Raw genomic sequence first — 27,854 nt, 5'->3', positions numbered from 1 at the left:
GTTATGTGTCGTGAATTGTTTGCATTTTATGCTGTGATGAAACATATTGCAACTGAAATATTGCCTGTGGTATGTTTATCGCAAGACTAATTTGTGATGAGAATATGCAAGATTACATTCCTGGCGATATTTAATGTAAAGAAACTTTTGAAAACTATGACTATTTCAACTGCCCCTGCTTGAAAATTTATTTATTCGCAAAAAAGCCCCAAATACACTTTCCCGAAAATGTGTCGTCGAACAATTTAATTCAAATGTAATTGTGTAGATATTCTCATTATTTAACGAAGCATTTTCGGTGCATATGTTTATTCGTATATGTACAGAAGATGCCACATATACACGTTTCAATTTATTACGTACTTTTAGTTCAAACTAAAAGACGGTCTGCAAAAAGTGGACAGTTCTTGCCTTTTGCAGGTCATTTGCCAATTAAAATGCACGGCGAAGATCTGTCTCACAACTCGCTGTCTGCTTTTAAAACATGTGACATGACATTAAGCATTTAACCATAATTAGCACAGGACACATTAATTATTTAACTAGGCTGAAGTCGAGAATTGCCTTTGCTTGGGTTAAACGGGCCAAAAGGAGCCAGAAGTGGTGGCGATTTGCAACGTTGTATGAACAACAGCACATTGGCAGATAAGAATGGCGTCTGCAAAGTGTGTTCTTGTTCTATCCATTTTGTCAGTATTTCTAATCGGCGAAGGTAAGTAATGATGAATGATACCATTGCATCGTTTAATACCTTTGCATTATTTCAAACCGTTTTATCATTCATTATGTAATTGAAAGCAACGTAATGAAATTTAGGCGTAGCTACATAACCTTCCTGTCATCAGACTAATGTATCGTTTATATGACGACAGTTAAATCTGTGCTGATATCTAATACATTAGAACTATTCCATGATTTTTTTTTTTTTTTTTTTTTTTTTTTTTACAAAATACTGTAATGAGAAAGAATCCAATTCCCTTCTTTTAACTTCTATAATAACTATATATTAAAGTGTGGTCATCACTCGTTGTTGAATGTGGGAGAAAGTAATGCAACACATGAATTTAATAATTAATCAGGCGTTATATTTGCAAAAACATAAGCTAACATTTTTAATCGTTAAAAATTTGTATTTAAAATATAGCTATTAATCTTTTGTGCGATTTAGTTTATATTTTGGGCAAAGTTAAATAACATTAAGGGAATCCATTGCAAATATTTAAAAAAATTAACTTCTTGTATTTCTACATATATATGGTGCATTATTTAGACAAGGTGGGTCTTATGAAATTTTTAATTGAGTAGAGGATTTTTGTCATGCGTTAGCTAGCCAATGAAATAGACATGTTATTATATTTGTAGAAAATTTGTCAAGGTAGTTATACAAAAGATGTGGTCATGATCTGGTGTTCTTGACTTCGACTCTCGCTATTCCAGTACATACAATTAAACGGACCATCTGACTCCATGACCGTTCTAAATTCACATTATTAAGAAATGTAATATGATCATACCTGTTTCCTGCACAACATGATTAAAATGCAAAGTAAAAATAAATAAATTATAACTTAAAAAGTTACATTAAAGCAAGAGCAATTTTATGACTGATCCTTACACAGATACCATAATTTGTGAAAAGTTATAAAAAAAATAACAATGGTAATATTTAAGGTGTTTGTATTTCCCTAAATACCATTTCCATGTACAGCTTTAAGGTGTTTGTCATTCCATAAGATCTATTTATTATATGCTCATTTTTTTCTCCGTTATCTTTACATTGTCAGAATCGTTCAGTATTTTACGATATTGCACATCTTCATATTCCATTCACGTGCATAAAGGAACTAATTTCTATTGTAAACAAACAATGGACGCAAACGCCAGCACTTTTGATTTGTAAACAAATCATGAACACTCGTGTAGTAGGCGTTTTACGTTGTGGTTGTTTAAATTTGTTTCTGAATGTAGTAAAGCAATTGTCTCGTGGACTGCCACATACCAGTTGTTTTGGCACATTCCGCGTTAACTTTTTGATACAATGTTTCGGATTTAGGCTGGCTATACAACAGACGCAAGAAAGGGTCCTTACAAATAACATACAAGTGTCAAGACATAAACTGTCATCTTTAGCTTGTGACAAGAATGGCAAAAAGTAAACTTACAGTGCTTCCTTAGTTCTGCAAATCCGAATTACATTAGCTATGTCATAGGTTCTCAATCTTGATTACAAATTTCGAAATTGTACTGTAATTTCGAATATAAATGCAATTACATCCTCCTTACTGCACTCAAAATGAAATAAGCATTAAAATCCATAGCGTCTTCTTGATAATTGCAATTGAAAGACTTCATATTTTCCCCACAATGTGATTTCAAACATTCAATGACAGAAACAGAAACACATTTGCAGATGTCAACACGCTTCTCCTTCGCTTTTTCACTCATAAATCCAGACCAAAATCACGAAATTTAGTAGAATCGAAAAGAATATCAAACTCTATTCATTCCAGATCAAATGGAAAAGTTGTTGCAATGCGCATTCATTCACAATATGATTCCAAATTTCAATTTTAATTAAACGCGCCAATTTCTTTCGAAAATTATGTCGACAGCGCGACCAAGTTCAAAATTATCGGGGCGGAGTTATGTGCGCAATAATCATGTTGTTGTTGTGTAATGATGAATCTGTGCTTGTGTATTTAGTTTGGAATACGGCATACATTCAGTTATTTTATTTCTTGTTGTGTATTTTGTTAGTATAATTAAGCATTAGGTAGAATTTTAAAAAATTAGCATATAATAAAAAGGTTACTGCATTTGTATGGGAAAATATGAACTCGTATTGTCGGATGAATATACTGCACTCCCAAGATCGTACAGTATTTACATCCGAAAAAAACTCGTTCATATTTTCCCATACAAATGCAGTAACCTATACGTCCAGGTACAACTTTAAGGTGTTTGACATTCCCTAAGAACCATGTCCAGATATAGTTTTAAGGTGTTTGTCATTCCCGAAGAACTATGTCCATGTCCAGCTTTAAGGTTTTTGTCATTTCCTAAGAACCATGTCCTGATAAGGCTTTAAGGCGTTTGTCTTTCCCTAAGAACTATGTCCATGTTCAGCTTTAAGGTGTTTGTTACTCCATAAGAACCATGACCATGTACAACTTTAAGGAGTAGTGAATGGGGTGAGATTAGCGACAATGGGAATTAGCATTAAAAACACCCCCTGGGTAAGATTAGCGACAATGGAAATTTAACATTAACCACCCTGGGTAAGATTAGCGACAATGGAAATTTAACATGGGCAAAAAACCCTGGGTAAGATTAGTGACAATGGAATTTAACATTGGAGAAAGGAAAAAAAAGGAAATATCCATTTTAGCGACAAAGGCATTCGAACAATGGAAAATAAATATCGATTCTAGGGACAAAGGCAATTGAACATGGGAATAGAGTTTGGGTCTGTCTAGGGACAAAGGGGAATTGAACATGTTAGAAAAAAAAAACTACTTTAGGGACAAGGGGAATTGAACATGGGATTTTAAAAAAAAAAAAATTAAAAAAGGGGTAGGCAATCGAAAGGCTATCTCTTTTCGAGAAATGTGGATGGCCCTGAAAAGGGCCTTTGGGTTTATGTTAATATTAATATTAACATAGACGGCATCTGTCACATCTTCTTCTTCTTAAACTCCTTCTAACTGCAGGTCCATACACAAGTACCCTCTTGAGGCATCCTTGTCTTTCTATGTAAACTCTTCTCATCCATAGACTAGTATCTGTCCTATCAACAACAGTCCACTTGGATCGGACATACATGGGTATGTCCGTCCTAAACATCATTGAAGACACAAGGGTGGATGATTCAACTGTGGTCCACATCGTGAGGCTCCGAGAACAGGTGAATCAATGCACTGAACTGCGCTTATTTATAGGGAGAGGAAGGATTGAAACGGATTGAGTTCATTGACCAATCCAAACACGCGTGACAAAATTCAGTCAGCCCGCATCCAATCCGAAGAGAGCAGTCTGTGACGTCACGTGGTCTTTATAGATTCGCTAGCGCCTGTGTGCAGTCAATCAATGCGAGACAGTGATTCAACATGACGGAAACTCAGAAAACGATTCACTGGGGTGCACCAGCAGTGGACACCGCCCAAGGGAACCCGGACTTACTTTCAGAAGAGGTACATTGGGATTTTGTGGATTTTCTTACCTCGCAAGAATTTGTTCCGGAACCTTCGTCTCATTCTTCATTACCGCAAGTGGAGAATTTTAGACAGAGACAGAAAGAAGAATTGGAGAAATTTATGCAACGACAAAAGGAAACGGAACAAGCTTTTCTCCTACAGCAACAGCAACAGCAACAAGAAGAGGTAAGAAAAAAACAACAACAAGAAGAAGTAGCAGCAAAAAAACAAGAGGGTGAAAATCAAACGGCCACGGTACTGTTGGACATTTTAGCGGAGTTAAGAAGTCTGAAACAAATGTATCAGACTTCTTTATCACGACCGAAGAGAATACGACCTTCCCGAGCTAAACACGCCAACCCTGTGACTAAGCCTATCGTACCACCCTTAGTGATTTCAACCCAATCATCATCATCAAAAGTAGGCCTCGGCCGTGGCAAAGACTTAAGGCAGTTAAAGTTGATTGCTTAAACTCACCCCTACACCAAAAAAGGCCCTTTTCAGGGCCACCCACTTCTCTCGAAAAGAGATAGCCTTTCAATTTGCCAATAACTCAAAAATCAACAAAAAAAATCCCATTTTACCCTTATAGTACACGTCTGTGTATGAGTGCGTGAGTGTAGCTTTTTATTTAAAATCAAAACTCAAAGACACTTACCTTATATAATTAATGTATTCTTTTCTCCATAGTTACAATCCAATTCACAATTCACAACAGAACACTTTATAAATTACATTCACTTCTTCTGTTTCTTTTTTTTTACTCTCTCTTTTTTTTCAATTTCTTCACCGTCACAGTCTTTTCCTCCTCTTCCTCCTCACTTTCTTCCCTTCTTCTTTTCTTCTCCTGTTTCTTTTTCTTCACCTGGCTGCTTTCTTCCTCTGAAGAATCTCTCTCTTCTTCTGAAGAATCCCTCTTTTCTTCCGACTCCTCTTGTTTCTTTTTGGGGCAATCTGGAGACCAATGTCCTTTTTCTTGACAATAATAACAGGTATCTTGACTTTTGTCTTTTCTAGCCCCTGTTTTTGTTCTTTTTTGACGGTCTGGACACTCTGAAGACCAATGCCCTTTCTTCTGACAGATATAGCAAGTATCTTGACTTTTATCTCGAAAGGAAGGAGAGTAGTCCGTCGGCTGGTCTGAAGAGAATTTTCTAATGACCCCTCGCAAAGCTCTGATGAAACGTTCCATCTGGGTAGTCTCTTCCATAGTTGTGCTCGATTTGAGAGTGAAATGAATAGTGAAAGGACAAGACACACACCCTTTTTATATACGCTGGTTTGCCATGACTATAAATTAGTCTATGGTGTTTAAACTTGAGTCATTTGACGTTTTGCACTCAAGATGAAACTATCCTATTCATTCGAGAAGAAAGAAGAAGAAAGTAAGAGGCAGAAACGTGATCTATCGCCTCGTACCAGAGCTGAAGTCTTGGCACAAATTCATGCCAGTGATTTTGAAGAGGACATGAGTGAACCAGAATCCGAACCCTCTAAACCAAGTTCACCACCCTTAGTCAACCCTGAAAAGTACTATTCCATTCGAGAGACGGAAAAGCGCTCCTCTAGAAAATTTAGAACCACGGCTTACACCTACACAGTGAAGTTTAAAGATTTCAAGTCCGACGTACCATTGGAGAAAGCAGAAGGGTTTATCACCGAGATGTGGGATTCTTTGCTCACCGCACTCAAGCAACAATGTCAACCCAAAGAAGACGATCGCTTGACACTATCCATAGATCACGACAGCTTGAAATCCCCTGTTTGGATCGAGTTTAGCAGACCCGCAGAACTAACCCCTTCCAAAGTCATGGACAAGATTCAACACGTACAACAATTTAATGACCAGTTTGACATCGTCGATGGTAAAGCCACACTGAAAATGGCCCACGTCTCTCCTCCTCAAGGGACCGGACAACGCAATAAGGTGTTATTGGTGAACGACCTTCGCAACACCAAAAAGAGTCTCGTCCAAATTCACAATTCTCAAGACCAGATGTGTTTAGCCCGAGCCATCGTTGTGGGACGAACCTATGCCAACAAGAACGACACGGTAGAATGGAAAAGAGCCTGGAAAACTAATCAACGATCCGACGGAGCCAAACAACGAAACGAAGCAGAACTCCTGTTACAACAAGCCGGACGGTCCAAAGACACACCCTGTGGCATTCCTGAGATGCAGAAATTGCAAGATATCCTAGCTCCACTCTACATCTTGAAAGTGCACCCTCAAGAAATGCGCGGACCTCTGTTGTTTCGAGGGAAAGACTTTAAGGACGGAAAATACATTCATGTCTATTATCATGATGACCATTTCGATACCATTACCACTATCACTGGATTCCTGGGATACAGTTATTACTGTGAGAAATGTGACTATGGCTATAACAATCGAGAGCAACAAAAACATTGCGGATGGAAATGCCCAGGATGTTTGGCCTCTCCACCCTGTCTGAGCGAAGGACAAGAAAGAGTACATTGTCCTGCTTGTCTGCGCACGTTTGTCAGCCCTGCCTGTTACCAACATCTGAAGACGCAAGGTTCACAGCAGAAATGTGCTTGTCAACTGCTGCGATTGTGCCCTACGTGTCGACAAGGCCTACGTACCAACAGTACCAAGACACACGTATGTTCAGGAAAACAAAAATGTCACATTTGTCACCACATCGTGGACCTGCAACACGAATGCTACGTGCAAAAATACCAACCCCCACCAAAGAAAGAGGACGGTCACAAGAAGAAAGGCAATTTCATCTTTTTCGATTTCGAATGCATGCAAGAGACTGGCATTCACATTCCTAATTTCTGCGTGGCTCATCGAGCGTGCGAGAAGTGCATTCAAGAACCTATCTTCAGTCATTGCCCTCACTGCAGCAAGATTCCTCGAAGGCGTGAAAAAATCTTTCGAGGACCGAACACGTTAGCCGATTTTGCCCAATGGGTCTTAGATCCCATCGACAAGACGTGGAGCCAAGAGGACATCGAACGTTACGGAGATTGTCATCGTCATGCCACAGTGATGGCTCACAATTTCTCCGGATACGATGGACAGTTTCTTCTCAGATACTATACGGAACAAGGCACCGAGCGTCCTAAAGTCACTTTGAACGGAGCCAAAATCATTTTCATGCAAGTGGGACAAGTGCAGTTTAAAGATTCGATGAGCTATTTGGCCATGCCTTTGAGTCGAATGCCTAAAACGTTTGGAATGACAGAAATGGCTAAAGGGTACTTTCCACACTTTTTCAATACGGAAGCCAATCAACACGCCGTTCTACCCCATTTGCCTGAGGCTCACTATTACGACCCCGACAACATACGTACCGAACAACGAGAAGCTTTCTACGCTTGGTACCAGACTCACGCCTCCGACCCTTTCGACTTTCAGGAAGAAATGCTAAAGTATTGTCGTTCCGACGTGGACATTTTACGGCGTTGCTGTGGAAAATTTCGAGAACTGTTCATGGAACACGGAGGGGTCGATCCTTTGAAAGAAGCTTGCACCATTGCCAAAGCGTGTTCCTTAGTGTATCGACAACGATTCATGCCTGAAAATACCGTGGCTGTCATCAGTCCTCAAACGACCCACTATGTCAAACGTCAATACTCGGTCAAAGCCCTACGTTGGTTACATTACTTGTGCGACAAGGAAGATAAATGGATTCAGCATGCCCGCAACGGAGGAGGCGAAAAGACCATTGGAACGTATTCGGTCGATGGCTGGGACTTAGAAAACCCCAAGATCGTGTACGAGTTTAACGGTTGCTTATTTCACGGATGTCCCGTCTGTTACCCTGATCGTAGCACTAAAAATCAGTTTTTACAACGAACCATGGAAGACTTGTACCAGGACACTTGTCAGCGACGCCTAAAGTTAGAACAGCAAAGATACCAAGTGGTGGAAATGTGGGAACACGAGTACGATCACCGTATGAAAACCGATCCCGAGTTTAAACGTGCCGTGGAAAGTTACAAGCTGATGGACCCCCTAAACCCGAGGGATAGTTTGTACGGAGGAAGGACCAATGCCACCTGTTTGCTGTACCAAGCCGACGAAGAGAAAGGAGAAGAAATCAAATACTTGGACGTGTGTTGGCTGTATCCTTACGTGTGCAAATATTGTCGCTTTCCTGCAGGGCACCCACAATTGTTCACAGAACACATCGACCTAAAAAACACTCGACAATACGAAGGCTTGATCAAGTGTAAAGTTTTGCCTCCCACGAACCTATACCATCCCGTCTTACCTCACCATTGCCAAGGCAAACTGATGTTTCCTTTGTGCCGTACTTGTGCCGAAACGTGCAACCAAGACCAACCTTGTCAGCACACCCAGGAAGAACGGGCCTTGACGGGAACCTGGGTCAGCGTAGAATTGTTCAAAGCTCTGGACATGGGATACCAACTGTTAGAAGTGTACGAAATTTGCCACTTTCCCAAGACACAACAATACCACAAGGGTGACCCCAGTCAGAAAGGCATTTTCGCCGACTACGTGGATGCCTTTTTGAAACTGAAGCAAGAAGCCAGCGGCTATCCTTCCTGGTGTCACACTTCCGAAGACGAAAAGACATTCAAAGAGAAATACTATGAACAAGAAGGCATCTCTTTAGACCACATCGAGAAAAACGAAGGCAGGCGGTCGTTTGCCAAAGTGATGTTAAATTGCTTGTGGGGTAAAATGGCACAACGACCGTGTTTACCCAAGACGGAATATTTGACAGAACCTTCCCGCTACTTTCAGATGATTCACGACAAAACCAAATACATGAAACACGTGGACGTCGTTCGCGAGGATTTGATCTTGGTCAATTACGAAGAAGATCTGGACTTTGTACAAGACGACCCATTTGGAAATGTCATCATTGCGGCTTACGTGACAGCTCATGCTCGCTTAAAATTGTACGAAGGTTTAGAACTGTTAGGGGAACGTGTCCTGTACTTTGACACGGACAGTTGCATTTACATCCATCACCCGAGTCAACAGCACCCTGACATCGAAGGAGACCGTTTAGGAGCCTGGACAGACGAACATCCCGACGACAAGATTCTAAGTTTCGTCAGTGGTGGTCCCAAAAATTACGGCTACGAATACCGGGACCCACAAGGAGAATTGCACACGACGTGTAAAGTGAAAGGATTGACTCTGAATTATCGTACCAGTCGTGTGGTGAACGTTGGGGTATTGAAAGAAGCCTTGCAATCGGGAGAGGATGGAAACTTTAAAGTGACCACCTATCAACCCAACAAGATTGTACGTTTACCCACTCACCACATCGTCAGTCGAATCTTGGAAAAAGTCTATCAAATCGTGTACCAGAAGCGAGTGCGACTTTCCAATCATTTTACCTTACCGTATGGACACGTCGGTATTGGTCTGTATATAAAAAGGAACCCTAGGCAAGATCAATAGTTCATTGTGACTACCAAGACCGAGCGAACAAGATGAATACTTTCAGAGAAACACAAAACAAGTTTAGACAGGCACAATTCAAGTGTGGGGCTTCTGAATTGGAAGGCGATTGTGAGCCTTGCGACTTTTCAACCTGTGTTAGTGACGGTGCCAGAAGAACCCGTCACCCAGGACAGGACTGTCGTGGACAGGACTGAAAGACCCTTTCGGGAGGACACTTGTGTGACCTTACCCCCTATAGAACTGGTCAGAACATTACCCAAAACATGTTGTACAGACACTTGTGTTTATTCCACGTTGATGGTTATCATGTGCCTTTTATCCTTGTACTTAAGCCTTTGGCTTTTATGTATTTTTTTGTCTTTTGTATTCAAGTTTGAAACATTCAATAAACGTGTTCTGAAAAAAAGTATATAAACTCTCGTCTTGTTTGTTTTTCGTGTCACAAGTGACATTCCAGACACTATGGCTACCTCTGCTGTCTCTGCTCCCTCTTCCTCCACTGTCAAAGTCATCGACGAACACTTAGATCGTGCCAGTTGGGAGGCTTTGTATCTTCGCCATCCTTTTAACATGCTCATTGCTGGACCTAGCGGTTCAGGCAAAACCGAATTCGTCAAACGTTTGATCGAACATAAACATCATTTGATCGATCGGCCACCTCAACGGATCGTGTGGTGTAACAAAGAGTGGCAATCGGCGTACAGCCTCTTGCGAGAAAGTCAAGGCGATTCCATCGTGTTTGTGGAAGGCATTCCTAAAGAAGACGACGGCATCGTCTCTGACTCCCGTCAAACCCATTTGGTCATTTTCGACGACATGTTAGGAGAAGACGAAGAAGAAATTAAACTGTAGTTCACGCGCAAAGGGCATCACCGTAATGCCAGTGTCGTTTACATCACCCAAAATTTGTTTCAACAAAGTAAAGCCCATCGCACCATCAGTCCCAATGCGCATTACGTGGTCTTGTGTAAAAGCCCTCGAGATAAATAGCAAGTGCAAGTCTTAGCCAAACAGTTAGGGACACCTTGGCTGACTCAGGCGTACGACGATGCCACTCAAACTCCACACGCCTATTTACTCGTCGATTTGAAACCTACGACCCCCGAGGATTTGCGATTTCGTACCCACTTGTTTCACCACTGGTGCCAAGACGGAGGGCCTGTCCTGTACACGTCTCCGTCCTCGACTTAATTTCACTCCACAAAAAAAATCTATAAAAACCTCAGACCCTTTTCGTCTGTCTCACACACATTTTGAACATGACGTCCCTTCAATCGCATCTTCCCGTCAAATTGATTCGTGCCTTGTATGGCATCAGTCGAGAAAAAAATCCACAAACACGAGCTCGTGTCTTAGAAGCTAGTCTCAAAGAAGTCTTACGATGGTTCACGGTGACGGCACGTCAATTACTCCAAGGAATCATTCAGATTCCTCATCAAACCAAACGCTTTTTTGATCGAAACAAAGTCGCTTTGACCCAACTGGCCGATCCCCGCATCGACACTCAAACCAAAAAAACAAATAATTTTGAAACCTGGAGGAAGCGGTACTCTAGGACGGGTCATCATTCGCTCTCTCTTAAGATGGGATCCTAATGCCCCCAAACTTCTCCCCAAGAAAAAAGTCAAACGAAGCTCCAAGAAGAAGAAAAAGACCAGGTCCCCAAGGAGAACTTCTCCAGTGGCGGGACCCTCCTCCTACCAGACGCCACCCCGGAAAAAGAAAAGAAGCCCAATGAAAAAGAAAAGTCCACAGAAGAAAACTAGTCGCAAGAGAGGCACTTCGGCCAGGACGCAACTTTACACTCGCAAACCACGACCTGCCACGGCGGTGACTGTGTCTTCGGCATCCTCAAGTTCATCCACTTCTCCGTTGATGACACCAAGAACTGAAGAGTACTTGGAGACGTTGATCACACCAAGAACGTCTCCGTTGATGACCCCAAGAAGAACTTCCCCAGTGGCAGGACCCTCCAATTTAGTGCCAGTGGCTGCTGCTCACAAAGTACCTTCTCCCAAAATCAAAGTCCAAGAAAGATCGGGCATGTTACAAAGTTTACTGGATTTGTCCAAGCAAGAACTGGCTCGATTTAGTCCGTTACCTACCCCTGCACGACGTGTCATACCTGTCCTCAAACTGATACGACGTAAAGACAATCAGTGGCGACGCGTTCCAGTATAAAAAAGGTCTGTGACCAAGTAAGGGTATCAGTGTTTTTGGTGCTGAAGACTCAAAGATGTCACCCTCCAGAAAACATCACTCTGCTAAACAGCCCCAAGGAAAGAAAAGAAAAGGTCTGCCTCCTCGTTTAGTTAAACATGGGGACATGTTATCTGTCCTGTCCAAAGGTTCTCCACCTCTACGAAAAAAACTCATTCAATCGGCCTCCAAAGAGGTCATCGATACCGTGTGCGAATGCTGTTTGAACGTCTTGAAAGGCACGATCCCTTTGTCCAAACACCAGAAACAATGCTTAGGTAAACATCGTCACGTTCTTCTCCAAATGGTTCAAAAGAAAATTCCCATTCGTCAAAAGAAGAAGATGTTGGTCCAACGTGGAGGCATTTTACCCCTCTTGTTAGGTCCCTTACTGAAAGGAGTCTTGGGAACCATGTTGGGAGGACTGGTGGGAGCAAGATAAAAAGGCCCTCGGAAGTCCCAAGATCTCAGAATTGACCCCTGACAACCCCAAGGAAGGACGAAAACTAGCTTTAGTGCCTTACAAACGATGGATGGAATACCATCGTTGGCAAGAACAACGCACCCCGCATTTACCTCCCAATCCCCATTTGAGCGAGATGTCCCAGTTGCAACACGAACTGCAGTCCTTGATGGATCGCCAAGATTTGTCAGAAACAGAAAAATCGCAAAAGTACGGTCAACTCTTGCAACGACTGCAACTCTTTCACCAGAAAGCTTTAGACGAAACAGCTCTACCCACTCTGAAAGATTTTAAGACCTTGATGAAAAGTGCAGCACCATCACCAGTACCAGTACCAGTACCACCACTACCAGTGACCAAGACAGAAATAGGAGAAGAAGAAGAAGAAGGGTTTCAAACTCCACCAGAAAAAGTACGCAAGTTAACAACACCACCTACCTCCAGAATTGGATGGATTAAAAAGATGATGGCCACCCCTTCTTCATCACAAGAGAAAAAGAAAGTGAAGACAGAAGTGAAGACAGAAGTGAAACAAGAACCGATATCCCCCGCTCAAACATCCTCCTCTTCAACACCTATTGCCGGTCGCACACGCAAAGCATTGCAATCCAAGAAAATACCCCAAGAGAAAAAGAGTAGCATCCTCCAAGAGTGGGTGTCTTATTAACACACAAACACAAAAAAATGGAAAAAGTCTTAGCCAGCATTTACTACGGTCCCTCTCATCCTGCAGGTTACGCAGGAGTTCAAAAATTGTATCGTGCTGCCAAAACTCGATTGAAAAGTCTCCGTTTACCTCAGGTGCAACGATGGTTACAAGAACAAGCTACCTACACTTTACACAAACCCATTCGACGCAAGTTTGCCAGAAGTCGCACCCGAATGGAAGGCATCGATCATCAATGGCAAGCCGATTTAGCCGATGTCTCTCATTTGGCCAGCTACAATCGTGGCTACAAATATTTGTTTTGTGTCATCGACGTCTTTTCCAAATTTGCCTGGGTCGTGCCCTTGACTTCCAAATCGAGCAGCGAGTTAGTGCGAGCCCTGCAACGAGTGTTGAAACAAAGTGGTCGTCACCCTCTTCGATGGCAAACGGACAAAGGCACCGAATTTCTGAACCAAGCTTTCCAAAAAGAATTAAAGAAACGTGACATTCATTTTTTTACCACCGAGAATCCCGAAACCAAAGCCAGCATCGTGGAACGTTTTCAACGCACTTTGAAAGAACGCATGTGGAAATATTTTACGCATCACCACACTCTGAAGTACATCGACATCTTACCGCACCTGGTGCAAGCGTACAACCAATCTTACCATCGAAGCATCGGACGTGCCCCGCAAGAAGTGACTCCCGACAACGAAGAGTTGGTGTTTGAGCGCCTGTTTGGTACGTCCCCGACGAGGGCTGTCCCCAAGAAAAGTGGAGAGTTGACCGTAGGAGATTGGGTGCGCATTGGCAAAACCAAACGCACTTCGACAAAGGTTACTTACCTAACTGGACGACCGAATTGTTTCGTGTCACTGGACGAGTGCATGGCCGTCATCCTGCCGTCTATAAATTGGAAGACATGAACGGAGAAGTGCTCAAAGGAACGTTTTATTTGCCCGAGTTACAACGTGTCACCAAAAAAGAAGACGACGTGGACGACATCGAACGCATTCTCGAACGCAGAACCCGTAAAGTGGGCAAACGACGTGTCAAAGAAGTCAAAGTACGTTGGAAAGGATATCCACCCAGTTTTGATTCTTGGATCGACGCTTCGCAAGTCATCGACTATAAAAAGAAGTGACCATCATGCCCTTTCACACAGACGCAGCTACGTCGACCACTCCTTCACCCAGTTCTTCTCTGCAAGATTTACAAAAACAACCCTTGTGGGTGTGGTGTGGAGAACGAGTGCCTAAAACGCAAATCGTCTTTATCTGCCAAATCTTCGTGGTGTATTGTGTCATCGGGGCAGCCATTGCCAATTTGAGTTTGCAACAAGGAGACAAACAATTGTGGACCATTTTATTGAGCAGTTGCATCGGTTACCTGCTTCCTAATCCCTCCCTGAAATTCTCTTCGAACGGGAACCACGGGAACCTTGTGTCCAGTGCCAGTGCCAGTCACCACTCAAACAACAACCACAACCAGAACCCCATTTTGGGCGGAGACACGCCTCTGACGTCCACTAACCACTCGGACAGCCACAGAACTCTGGAATTATGAGTCACCAAAACCAATTTTACTTAACCTTACCCAGTGACAGTTCCATGGAGGTGTTTCCAAAGAACACGTTGTGCTGTTACACGGCCAAATTACCTCAGACCACCCCCTTAGATCACGAAGCCCATTGGGAAGTGGCTTTAGTAGAAATCATTCACCCGACCCAAGTCCTCAATGTCCTTCCCAATCAAAATTTTTTTGATGTAGAAGTTCATGACGAACAATTGCAACAGTGCTTGGATACCTATGGCAAATATGACAAGAAAACCCCGGCACAAAAAATCAAAAGTACACCACCTATCACTTGTTCATTCCTCCAGGCTATTATTTTAGTGGTCAACATTTGATGAGCACCATAACCTGCAGATTTAATGTCGTGTTTCTGAAAGCTTTGGAGAGTGTCAAAAAAAGTGTCACCATGGAATACCACAAAGCAGCTCGTCACTTCTTGATGAAATTTGACGGGAGTAAAATCCTGTCCATTTTATTTTGTCCTGAATTGTTTGACATGTTGGGCGGAGACATGCACATGAAAATGGCCATGCTCAAGAAAAACGAATTACCAATCGTTTACGACAACGAGTCTTTTAGCAAGTTATTTCGTGCCCCGGTAGAACTGAACCAAGGACTGAATTTGATGTTTGTGTACTCCGATGTGGTGGAGTACAACGTGGAGGGACACACCTCCGCACCGTTACTGCGTGTCATTCCTTTCAAAGTGGATTCTGCCACGGTCACTGACGAGGAAGGTGGAAACACTTATCACGTTCACCGCGAATTTGTCCATCCTCACTATTTGCCTGTCAGCATGTCGTATTTGGACACGGTCAACATTGCTATAAAAGGAGATTTGGGACAAAATATTCCATTCACCAAAGGAAAAGTCACGGTGAAACTCCATTTTCGAAAACGGTTCTCTCACGACTCGTAAGTCATGTATCCAGTGTACCAAGGGGTTGTTCGACAGCGAGGACACGGTTTAGGAGATATGTCAAAATCGGCCTTTCGTTCGGTGGCCGAGGTGTTGAAACCGATGGTGACACGCGGATTGCACGCCTTGAAAGATGCGGCACTGACGCAAGGCAAAGAATTTCTCCAAAATGTCATCATCGACAAACAAAACCCTAAAGAAGCCTTCATGAGGGCAGGCAAAAATGTCTTGCTGCAAACGGGCAAAGACCTTTTGGACCGACGCGAAACACCTATAAATGCCCTGCACGCTACCGAGTCAAGCATTCAGCAAGGACAAGGCAGAAAGAGACGACGAAGAAAACACCCTTTCACCAGACTTCACACGGCTAAAGCGAGAAAGACAAAGAAAAGAAGAACCGTTCGAGACTTAGACGTTTTCGATTATTGAGACACAGAACAAAATGATGCACCGAGAGTCTTGTGCTTGTTCCAAGTCGGAACTGGGTCTCTTTGCCATGCCCCCACCATGATGACGATGCAAGAATCCCAATGGGTGGAATTTCATCCCGTCTCCTCTTTGACGGATTCCGCTCCCATCGAGTTTGAAATCAAAGGACAACCCGAAGATTACATCGATCTGAATAGCAGTTACCTGTATTTGAAAGTGAAAGTGATCAAAACGGACAACACCAATCCAGGAGGCGATGCTAGAGTAGCTCCTGTCAACAATTTCATGCATTCCTTGTTCAGCGAAGTGGACTTGTACTTGAATAACAAACTGGTCAGCAGCAGCATGGATACTTACCCATATCGTGCCTACTTGGAAAATCTCTTGACGTACGGAACAGAAGCCAAGAATACTCATCTGGATGCTTGGGTGGTATGGAAACCTGACACGGAAGGTGTAGTCACGTTTAGCGACACAGTCCTGACAGAAGATGACAATCCTCACAATGTGGGGTTTAACGACCGTCGTAAGAAAATTCTGCAAGGGCGAAGTTTAGAACTGATGGATCGTTTGCATTTGGACATGTGGTTACAAGAAAAGTATTTGCTGAACGGGGTGGATATCCGTCTGAGACTGAATCGTAGCAGTGCCGCTTTCCATTTGATGGCCCATGCCAACGAATACAAAACTATCATTCAAGAAGCCCGACTTTACGTGCGTCGTGTGGAAGTGTTACCTAAAGTGGGAAACGACGTCAGTCAGACGTTGAGCAGAACGACCGCCAAGTATCCGATACGACGCGTAGAAGTGAAAACGTTCACCATTCCCGCTTGACAGCGATCTATGATCGAAGATCATCTGTTCCAAGGACAGTTACCCAAGCGTTTGATTGTTGGTATCGTCAGGAATTCAGCCTTCAACGGAACCCACGATCAAAATCCTTTTGAGTTTCAACATTACAATGTGTCCAAGATCGAAGTCAGTCGCGACGGCAAGACCTTGTGTACCCGACCCTTTGAGCCCAACTTTGGTGTCGCAAAGAATTATTTGAGATCGTACTTGTCCCTGTACGAAGCCACGGGACAGTTAGGAACCAACACCAGTCACGGTATTTCGTACGACGATTATGCAGGAGGCTATGCTTTGTGGGGTTTTGATTTCACTCCAGACCAAGGCAGCGACGAGGGACATTTCCACCCTATAAAATCGGGCTAGATTCGTGTGGAACTTCAGTTTGCAAATCCACCTCCAGATCACACAGTGAACGTCCTCCTGTATGCAGAATTCGACAATACCATAGAAATCAACAGTTTGAGAGAAGTCATTCAAGACTATTAGAAGCCATGGAAGACTGTTATCCCTCTTTGCCTAGTGGAGAAACTTTAGACATCAAATGTGAGGAGACCGTGGAAGGAGAATCCCAAGACAAAGACGAAAAGGACATCATGATCAAGTCGAGATGTCCAGAACAAGAACAGCAATTGGTCTCCTACTGTGCTACATACCTGGCAGACACAGTTACGATATGGATGAAGCATGATTACTATGAATGTCAAAACATCAGTGAAGAAGAAAAATTCAACGAATATCTGGACGAAGCTTGGAGTCTGTTTAAAAAAAGACGTGTTATGTTGGTGGTATAAAGACTTGCGTGAACATTTCTGTCCTCCATTAACGACTCAAGAAATCCATTACATCAAAGCCCTCTTTGACAAATTCAAAGAGAAAGTCGAGATCGAAATTGATCACTTATTATCAGGAAAAGAACATTTAGTGACTTATTTTGATCATGATTTTTCTAGAAACGATGAGAAAGTAAATCGTTGATTTTGTGAGTAGTATGCTTATTTTGTTGTCTTCAGCTAGGAAACGTAGTGTCCATCCATGACTCAATGACTTGCAACAGTGGAAATCACAATTTCATTCACAACGTTGCCAACCCTGTTTAAAGTAGAGTGTAAATTGAACAAAATGTTTGTCATTTGAAAAAAATGTTTGATGTTATATTGTTGGATTATTGTTAAAAAATGTTAGAGTTGTTGGTTAATGTTAAGTGATTTTGAATAAAAAATGTAGTGTTTTGAAAAAAATGCCTTTGTGGTTTGTTTGGCTATAAGAATGTTGATTTATGCTCTTTGACTTCTTACTATCCCTCTCATGACACTCATTGAACGTTGCGGCTCGAAAACCGTAGAGGGATGTTTTCCTTCACGTCCGCGCTTTGACTTTAAGAACCGGGTTGTTTCCAGTCTAACCATCCATTGTCGACTCATCCTCCTACGAAGATGTGCTCCAAACTAGCTAAGCTAAACGAAGCCTACGTGAATTTGCATAGGGTCAGACACAGTCTGATACCGAAGCCAGAAGAGATAGAGAATGTGAGAATGTTAAAAGTTACTGAAGACCTGATAGAAGAGCTCTTCAGAGAAGAAGTGAACAGGGAGAAAGAAGAATGGACAGAGAAGTACAGACTTCAGAGACAGCAGCAGCAACAGCAACAACAACAGCAACAGCAGCAGCAGCAGCAGCAACCTGAACCTGACAGAGGCTTTGTCGATTGTCGTATCGACACCAAAGAGTTCTTCTTCTCTTTCCGAAGAAGCAGACCTATCGCCAGAAAGTCTATCCTCAGAGGACATCGCATTCTTAGAAACTAAAAGATTGCCATAGCAAACAAAAAAACAAAAAAAAACAGCCCTTTTCAGGGCTACCCAATACTCTAGAAAAGAAATAACCATCAATTTGCCAATGTGTGTAGGTAGAGTAGTGTGAATATAAACACTGACTCTTTTTTTAATAGTGCGAGTGTATGTGTTTGTGTGTTTGTGTTTGTAACATCTCACGTACGTTGGTGTGGATAGTAGATTAAGATCATGTTTTTTGGCTGTTTGAGGTGTGGGGAGAGTAGATTTGGGGGGTTTGATTGGATTTCTTTGCGTATGTGAATAGTATATTGAAGTGATTAATGAAAAAAAATTTTAGAATAGGAATGGGTAGTGTAAAAAAGTGAGTGAGTGTTTCTTTTAGGTCCGCGCGTTGTTTGGTCATGATCTAGGTAAGATCAATTTTATGTTTTTAGGGGGGATGTTTTCCTTCACGTCCGCACTTTTAGTATAAATTGAAACTCGTTCGGCAGTCCAGCTACCCTTGTTGATTGATCAACACCAGAATGAACACCAGACTAGCGAAACTGTTGGAACTTCATGTGCATCTGGATTATGCCAGGCGCCTGTTGAACGAACTGGCCGCGGAAGCCATTGTGGAAGAGGGAAGGATGAAAGAGGAGGAGAGAAGAAACAAAGAAGAGGAGGAGAGAAGATACAAAGAAGAGGCGGAGAGAAGATACAAAGAAGAGGCGGAGAGAAGATATAAAGAAGAGGAGAAGGAGAGAAGAAACAAAGAAGAGGAGAAAAAGGAGAGAAGAAATTTCAGAATCCCAGAGACAGAAAATTGGGATTCTGAAGCTATTTATACTCCCTCTGCTCTCTCCCCAAAAAAAGTAAAAAGCAACTAGAGAACAAGATGTGTATGTGGCGCCAGGCCTGGAAGGTGCCATCATTAACCAGGTGTCCATGAAATTCCAAAAAACAGCCCTTTTCAGGGCTACCCAATACTCTAGAAAAGAAATAACCATCAATTTGCCAATGTGTGTAGGTAGAGTAGTGTGAATATAAACACTGACTCTTTTTTCATAGTGCGAGTGTATGTGTTTGTGTGTTTGTGTTTGTAACCGCTCACGTAAGTTTGTGTGAATAGTAGATTATGGGTTTGTTTATTGTTTCTTAGCGTATGTGGAGAGTATAGTTTGGGTTTTGTAACCGCTCACGTACGATTGTGAGGATAGTAGATTATGGATTTTGTTTATTGTTTCTTAGCGTATGTGGAGAGTATAGTTTGGGTTTTGTAACCGCTCACGTACGATTGTGTGGATAGTAGATTATGGATTTTGTTTTAATGATTTGCGTGTGTAAATAGTAGATTTGGGGTTTGTTTATTGTTTCTTAGCGTATGTGGAGAGTATAGTTTGGCTTTTGTAACCGCTCACGTACGATTGTGTGGATAGTAGATTATGGATTTTGTTTTAATGATTTGCGTGTGTAAATAGTAGATTTGGGGTTTGTTTATTGTTTCTTAGCGTATGTGGAGAGTATAGTTTGGGTTTTGTAACCGCTCACGTACAATTGTGTGGATAGTAGATTATGGATTTTGTTTTAATGATTTGCGTGTGTAAATAGTAGACTTGGGGTTTGTTTATTGTTGCTTCACTTATGTGGATAGTATATTATATGAAATGAGAAAACTAGGGGGATGTTTTCCTTCACGTCCGCGCGTTGTTTGGTCATGATCTAGGTAAGATCAATTTTATGTTTTTAGGGGATGTTTTCCTTCACGTCCGTACTTTAACTATAAGAAACCACAAGGTTTGATGTTCGAACCATTCTACGGAATAATAAAAACGAAGATGGTGGTTGCAAGTGAGTTGTTCAACAATTTGGTACATATATACAATTGGATAATGGATGGTATCTATGTAGTGGAGAGACTAGAAAAAGAATGGAAGATAGCAGAGTATCTGGACTACGCTAAATGCCTAAACGTAGCAAAAGAAGTGATAGCAAAAATGATAGAAGAGGAGGAAAAGAGATTGAGAGGTATGATAAATCCCACCTATGTCAGAGTGGGAAGCCTAAAGGAAGAACTTGACAATGCAAGCAAAGTCAGGTGCTTTCTTGAAAATATGTCACATGGGACAGAGTGCTCTTTTGTGGAGAGAGGTCAGGAAAGACTGAGGAAAGGAGAGGAGTTGATGAGAAAAGTGATGGAGGTAGAGGTAAAGAAGATTAAAGAGAGATGGAATAAAGAAAGAAAAGATCAGGAAAACAAAAAGAAACAGGCTGATTTTGAAAGGCTAAATCAGAATTGGATCAAAGTCCAGGAAAAGTTTAGAGCCTTGGGCCATCCAGACAGGATACCAGAGGAGAAAAAGAAGAAGAAAGGAATAATGGAAAAAGTGAGGACTTGGTGCAAGAAGTGGAGGAGTTAGAAGAAGAAGAAGAAACCCAAAGGCCCTTTTCAGGGCCACCCACATTTCTCGAAAAGAGATAGCCTTTCGATTGCCTACCCCTTTTTTAGTTTTTTTTTTATAAAAAAATCCCATGTTCAATTCCCCTTGTCCCTAAAGTAGTTTTTTTTTTTTCTAACATGTTCAATTCCCTTTTGTCCCTAGACAAACCCAAACTCTATTCCCATGTTCAATTCCCCTTGTCCCTAGACAGACCCAAACTCTATTCCCCATGTTCAATTGCCTTTGTCCCTAGAATCGATATTTTTTTTCCATTGTTCGAATGCCTTTGTCGCTAAAATGGATATTTCCTTTTTTTTTCCTTTCTCCAATGTTAAATTCCGTTGTCGCTAATCTTACCCAGGGTTTTTTGCCCATGTTAAATTTCCATTGTCGCTAATCTTACCCAGGGTGGTTAATGTTAAATTTCCATTGTCGCTAATCTTACCCAGGGGGTGTTTTTAATGCTAATTCCCATTGTCGCTAATCTCACCCCATTCACTACTTTAAGGCGTTTGTCTTTCCCTAAGAACTATGTCCATGTTCAGCTTTAAGGTGTTTGTTACTCCATAAGAGCCATGGCCAGGTACAAATTTAAGGTATTTGTCATTCCCTAAGAACCGTGATCTGATTATACTGACTGAACATGCTGATCGGATTATACTGACAGTACATGCTGGCTGGATTATACTAACTGTACATGCTGATCGGATTATACTGACTGTATATGCTGATCGGATTATACTGACTGTACATGCTGGTCGAATTATACTGACTATACGCTATTTGTATACTACTGACTGTACATGCTGGTCGAATTATACTGACTGTACATGCTGATCGAATTATACTAACTGTACATGCTGGTCGGATTATATTGACTGTACATGCTGATCGGATTATATTGACTGTACATGCTGATCGAATTATATTGACTGTACATGCTGATGGGATTATACTGACTGTACATACTGGTCAGGTTATACTGGCTGTACATGCTGGTCGAATTTTACTGACCATACGCTTTTTGGATTACACTAACTGTACAAGCTGGTTGGATTATGCTAACTGTACATGCTGGTCGGATTATACTGACTGTACATGCTGACTGGATTATATTGACTGTAGATACTGATCGGATTATACTGACTGTACACGCTGGTCAGATTATACTGACTGTACATGCTGGTTGAATTATACTGACTATACGCTATTTGGATTATACTGACTGTACATGCTGGTCGGATTATATTGACTGTACATTCTGGCCGTATAACAATATATTTGTGCCATATTGAAAGTCACTGACATCTCACCTCTGCCCGCATGTGTTCGAGTCTCGTACGGCCAACGTGGGTATGTGAGAAAAGTTGCCACAAACTTCACTTGGGTCGCTTGTCCTTCCTGGGGTTTCCCCGGGTTTTTATTGCATCACATATACTGGTCATGTACAACCAATATTGTGCTGAAAATGGCGTTAAACCAACAACAACAGCAACAGCCATACTGATAATTCCACTCAGTCCAAACGCCACTCAGTCTTTCACGGCAAAATCAAAATATCTTTTCTTTAAAATCGGAAGTACATTTAGGAATGCACATATATTGGATGGCATTTTTGGTGACTTCCCTTGGTGAACTGCATCTCAAAAGATGCGAACGGTAACGGAGACTCAGATCAGTTATCTCTCTGTCTTCTTCCGCCCAAAATATCACGGTATATACTTGAAACAAATAACTTCTGAAATGCAGTTATCTCTCCGTCTTCTTCCGCCCAAAATATCACGGTATATACTTGAAACAAATAACTTCTGAAATGCAGTATTCAATGGTGTCGAATTACATCTGACGTGTTTTTGGTTACAGAAAAGGTCCACGATATCCAGACTGGGTTCCACATTCATCTTAAGATCCAGTCTGCTTGATGACATAAATCAGGACTAAATCAGAGTGGTCCAACTACAGGCCCGTGGTCCACATTTGGCCCGAAGGTCTTCTTTTTGCGGCCCGCGCTCATACAACAAAATTAGCTTTATACTTATAGTATAATTGCTATAATATATATCAAGTATGGACCAAAAACTATACATTTTTGGTTCATTGGGCATGAGGTGTTGACGATATTGGAGCACTCTCATCTAAACTGTACGTGAATTGTTTTGTTTGCATCTGATAAATTCCGTAAATTTACCCACATTACTCACCCACTTTTATAACACTGTATTAAGATAAAAGCATGTAATGGTGAATATTTTATTTTTCATGTAGCATCCGGGTACTTCTGGAACCCCTGTAAGCTCGGCTTTTACCTAACAAACCCCCGAGTCGGTAGACCGCTATACTGTAACGGTTGGACAGGATGTCCCTGGCCAAGATACTATAAATGCAGGAGTCTAACTGGTTCTGATGATGGATTCGGTATCTGCTGCTACGATCCTGGAGGTAATATCTCTCTCTCTCTCTCTCTCTCTCTCTCTCTCTCTCTCTCTCTCTCTCTTTATGCATATTCACGAGAAACGAAGAAATCTACGCACACATAGCCACGGGTGATAAAGAAGCGTAGCGGATGACCGACCGTGGCTTACAACGTTGAACTGTACTAAACACTAAAATTCGTATTTAAAGGGAGACTACTGCCGAAGTTTAGATACATTACATTGAAAGGCCGAAACTATTGATATTCTGCATTAGAAGAAAAAAGGAGGATGAATGCAATTACATACCAAATTCTGCCGATAATACAGCAATCTAAACACCAGTCCTCTTCTATGCTCGTTGGAAGAAGACGATGCAAACCCCTTATACAGAGAATACTCCAAGAATAATAGTTAAAACCTTATACTGCAAATAACGAATAAAATTGTCTCAAATAACATCCCAAAACTTTTTAATCATCCCAAAACTAAAGTCTTTATAAAGTCAAACAATTATGTTTTCGTTTAACTAAAGATAGCACTGATATGTGGGAAACCGAAAATGACATGGACCATGACATTGGTATCATATGGAAACCGAAAATGACATAGACCATGATATTGATATCATATGGAAACCGAAAATGACATGGACCATGACATTGGTATCATATGGAAACCGAAAATGACATGGACCATGACATTGATATGATATGGAAACCAAAAATGACATAGACCATGACAGAGAAAATAACGTTGTACGTTTAAATGTCGTAAAGATCAGATCACGTTGCAAACAGGTGAGATTTCAATTGTTTCAAACCTGGAAACAGCTCATATATGTAGGAATGAAAACACTGGAAAAACCGAAAACGAAAACTTTGTTTTATTATACAGATTTCGGTTCAACTTTAATTCATATATTCTGGTATTATAAAATCAAAAAAAACAACTTTCATTCTCGCCAAGATAAATGGGTCAAGGAAAATTAAACAGTACATGTCACCTGTAGATACATGTTGAATATTTCTGAATCGTTCACAATTCGTCGCAGAACAAAATATGGTTTTAACAAAATATTTTAATGTACTTCTCTTTACAGACATTTAGAAGTCCTGAAACAGTGATGGACAAAGAAGAAAGATATATTGGCTTTTGACCATGTGGAAATTAAATTACTGATTTTCTTGGTATTATGATTCAAGACTTGAAATTATTGTTCTCTTATGTTTATATGCTTTTTTAAAAATGTAAATAAAAATGTGTGGATACATTCTTTTATCTATGACATAATAATCTACTCTCCTCTAAAAACAAACAAACAAACAGGGAAATGGTAAAGATGTGTACTCTATTTCTGACAACTAATCGGATACTTCTTTCGATTTGTCACTCCTTAAATAATTTCCAATTTTTTGCATTCACTAAAGTTTCTGTGTAACTTCATCGTTAAAACCTTACTCTTTGCCATTAAATTGAGGTATAAATTTTATGACTTGTAATATTCTCTCTCTCTCTCTCTCTCTCTCTCTCACACACACACACACACAGAGTTACTACTGACCTATATTTGTGTCCGTCCGTTTATGTGTACCATGATGTATGTAAAACAGGGGGCGAATAGACTGGAGGGTATGTATATTGGTAGGTGGGTGGATATATACATAATGTACTGCCTAAGTATAACGTACCCGATACATTTTTAACTACGCATACGCGTCCTAATACTGTGTAATGTTTTTCAGTCTTAATTCTAACTGTTTTCTCGATGTGAAAACTGGTTGGTAAAAAGACATACATGCATACATACATACATACCTACATACATACATACATACATACATAAAATTTATGTTCGTAAAATATGCAACAGAAATAAACAAAACCGACAAGTTTAGTACAATCAACATAATTTATTTTCCTAGAGTGAATATTTAAAAGACACAATATTGTGAATTAACTCGGAAATAATCCTAAATGTTCTATCACATGTCCAAACGTATAGAATATTCCGAATGAATTCCAATAGTCTTGAATGTCTTAATGTATTACAATGATAGCCTATAATCCAGAATGTCCTTGAATGAGTTCTCAATAACCCCAAAGTGGTGTGTTAGTCCAAAAGAGAAACGAGCACTATGTAATTCCAATGAATAATTTAAATAGATGATACGCTTCAGATTATAACTGAACACAACTCTAAGTGATTCTTCAGACCAATCATGAGACTATAATGAATGATTGTTTACCAAATCCTTTATATACATTTTTCACCTGACCTAGGACAAGACAGAAATTCCTAGGGAAAAGCTTAGTTTAACTCGTAAATAAGGTCAGGTCTTGAACTCAAATTCAAGTAAACATCTTTAAAAAATAACAATATGAAAATAGTAAGGTAGGCAAAGACTCTACCCTCAATCATGGACAGAGGTCAGGAACACGATATAAATTAAATATAAACAACATACATACATACATACATACATACATACATACATACATACATACATACATAAGCGTTTTACTGACAAAAATGAAACTAGGTTAAAGATGGTGGTTGCGTAGTGGTATTTTGCTGCTACCATTCAATTCCTTAAAGGGTTCTAGGGTGGCCAAGTGGTCTAATGCGTTCGTCTTTTCAAGAAATCGATATCTCACCTCTGTCTGAGTGGGTTCGAGTCTCAGACTCGTCCAGCTTGGGTATGTGAGAAAAATTGCCATTAACATCCAGTGGGTCGTTTGCTCTTTCCGGGATTTCTGCGGGTTCTTTATCTACCAACTATACTGGTCGCCATGTTTAGTCTATCATGTGCTGAAAAATGGCGTTAAACTCAAAACAATAACAATCCCTTTAATTCAGATTCAAGCAGAGAAAAATAGAACATTAAATTACGTTTGCAACAGAAACACTGTAAAACTACTATGTCCACCTACCGAGATAAAAACATGGACAGTAAAGTTTTCATACAATTTACAAATACAGAAAATGAAAACCAGATAACTTAGACAATTAATACATCAATAAGAAGACAATTGCATAATGGATGCAAGTCTTATGAGAAACGCTGGACTTTTTGAGTATTCAGTACTTGATTATAGCGTTATAATTTTCGTTTCCAAATAAAGACAGGACATTGTTAATGCTCGCAAAAAGTACACCAAATGTGGTCTAAGATTGCCATCATTTAAAAGAGGAATAATGAGTAGTTTGGGTTGCTTCAAGACAGACTCACATCGGATCGACATATAAAATGGTTTACAAAAAAGTTCCATCTTTCGAGCCGAAAAACTATTTTGCAATTTTATGATGTTTTTATTTGTTTCAACTTCTAACACATCACTATCTTTATAAAGTGCAACAAAAAGGAGATAGTGCCATTTCTAATGGACACACCTAGGCGGCGCGTCTTTTGGATTATTAGACGATCTAGTGACTAACTTCCGCCACCGCCAGTCGTGTGTGATGGACATAAATGTTCCTTTCTTCTGTTTAGAAGCAAAAAGGTTCTCGTTTGTTATCTTTAAAGTGATAAGTAATGGTTGATAAAGAATTCCTGACTTTCAGCCATCTATCTCCATAATTTGAATGAGGAAGATACAAAGGATTACCTGAAATTGTCAGAGGGATGGTGAAAAAACACAGCCGTACTAATTTCGCAGTTTATGTTTCAGCAACAACTAGTAACAAATAGTTTAAAAGAAACCTTAAGTCATGTGACAGGGCCGAATTAGGTGGGATGTCCGCCCGCCCCCCCCAACTTTCCAGGCTAAAATAAAGTACACACACAAACTTACAGTCACTCTACATTTGACCATCATTTTATTCTTGCTCACGTTTATTAGGTGTTATGTACACTCTGAGGAAAGTCAGGGACCTTGCGAAATTGTGGAACACCTCCCCCTAAAAGAGACTTCACCTGATCCGGCCGTTGTAAACTAATTTAATAGTCTGCATCTGTATTTATAGGATAACTAGAAGATTGCATAAATCACTCTGAGTTTATCAGTTGTTTTCTTGGAGATTCTTTATCTAGACTTCCACATTCATCGCAGACAACACCGGCAAATTCGAGTGTCTAACACAGGCAACATTTTATTTAAATAGTGTCTACATAATTTGAAAATAAGTGTCCTACAGCAGCAAACATTTTAGAAAGCTTTAGAATGAGATCAATAACACGTTTTCTCCAGTTACCATCAATCGTAAAGATGATTCAAAGATGCTGGAAAATAGGATCGGTTTACCATACACAAGAGCATTTGGGCTGACTAGCATTATTGAATGGCATACCTACAGGCTTCGATAGATCTTGTGTAAGGAATCGTTGATGATCTCCAGCTCTGAAAGCTCTGAGAGAGAGAGAGAGAGAGACAGACAGACAGACAGACAGACAGACAGAGAAAGAAACAGAGACAGACACAAAGACAGACACAGAGAGACAAAGACAGAGACAGAAAGAGACCAACAGAGAAAGAGAGAGGGAGGAGGGGGAGAGATGGGGAAGGGGGAGAGAGAGAGGAACACACACCGGGAC

General features: G+C 40.9%; 2 protein-coding genes across 2 annotated transcripts in view; one reads left to right on the top strand and one right to left on the bottom strand.

Annotated features, from left to right (window-relative positions):
• Positions 1–521: 521 nt before the first annotated feature.
• LOC149793024 (uncharacterized) lies at positions 522–24,811 on the top strand. The gene is made up of 3 exons (XM_089966904.1): positions 522–712; positions 23,174–23,347; positions 24,422–24,811. Exons 1-3 carry the CDS (start codon positions 652–654, stop codon positions 24,427–24,429), a joined length of 243 nt encoding a protein of 80 aa, XP_089823030.1. The 5' UTR covers positions 522–651; the 3' UTR covers positions 24,430–24,811.
• The window catches only part of LOC149793023 (monocarboxylate transporter 9-like), a 110,703-nt gene continuing 107,300 nt past the window's right edge, over positions 24,452–27,854 (bottom strand). Inside the window, exon 10 of the transcript XR_016422694.1 lies at positions 24,452–27,854. The gene's annotated coding sequence lies outside the window, so the exon portion shown is untranslated.

The sequence above is a fragment of the Sinohyriopsis cumingii genome, chromosome 8 (genome assembly GCF_028554795.1).
Source record: "Sinohyriopsis cumingii isolate HCF-2022 chromosome 8, ASM2855479v2, whole genome shotgun sequence".
In the NCBI taxonomy this organism is placed as follows: Eukaryota; Metazoa; Mollusca; class Bivalvia; order Unionida; family Unionidae; genus Sinohyriopsis; species Sinohyriopsis cumingii.
The sequence above is the reverse complement of the archived record's forward strand: the minus strand, read 5'-3'. Positions and strand labels throughout refer to the sequence as shown.

What these genes read in the sequence shown, in the direction of transcription:
- LOC149793024 (XM_089966904.1), top strand. Translation starts at nt 652, where the DNA reads ATGGCGTCTGCAAAGTGTGTTCTTGTTCTATCCATTTTGTCAGTATTT. An exon ending in AGTATTTCTAATCGGCGAAG is followed by an intron (nt 713 to 23,173) that starts GTAAGTAATGAT and finishes TTTTTCATGTAG; the next exon opens with CATCCGGGTACTTCTGGAAC.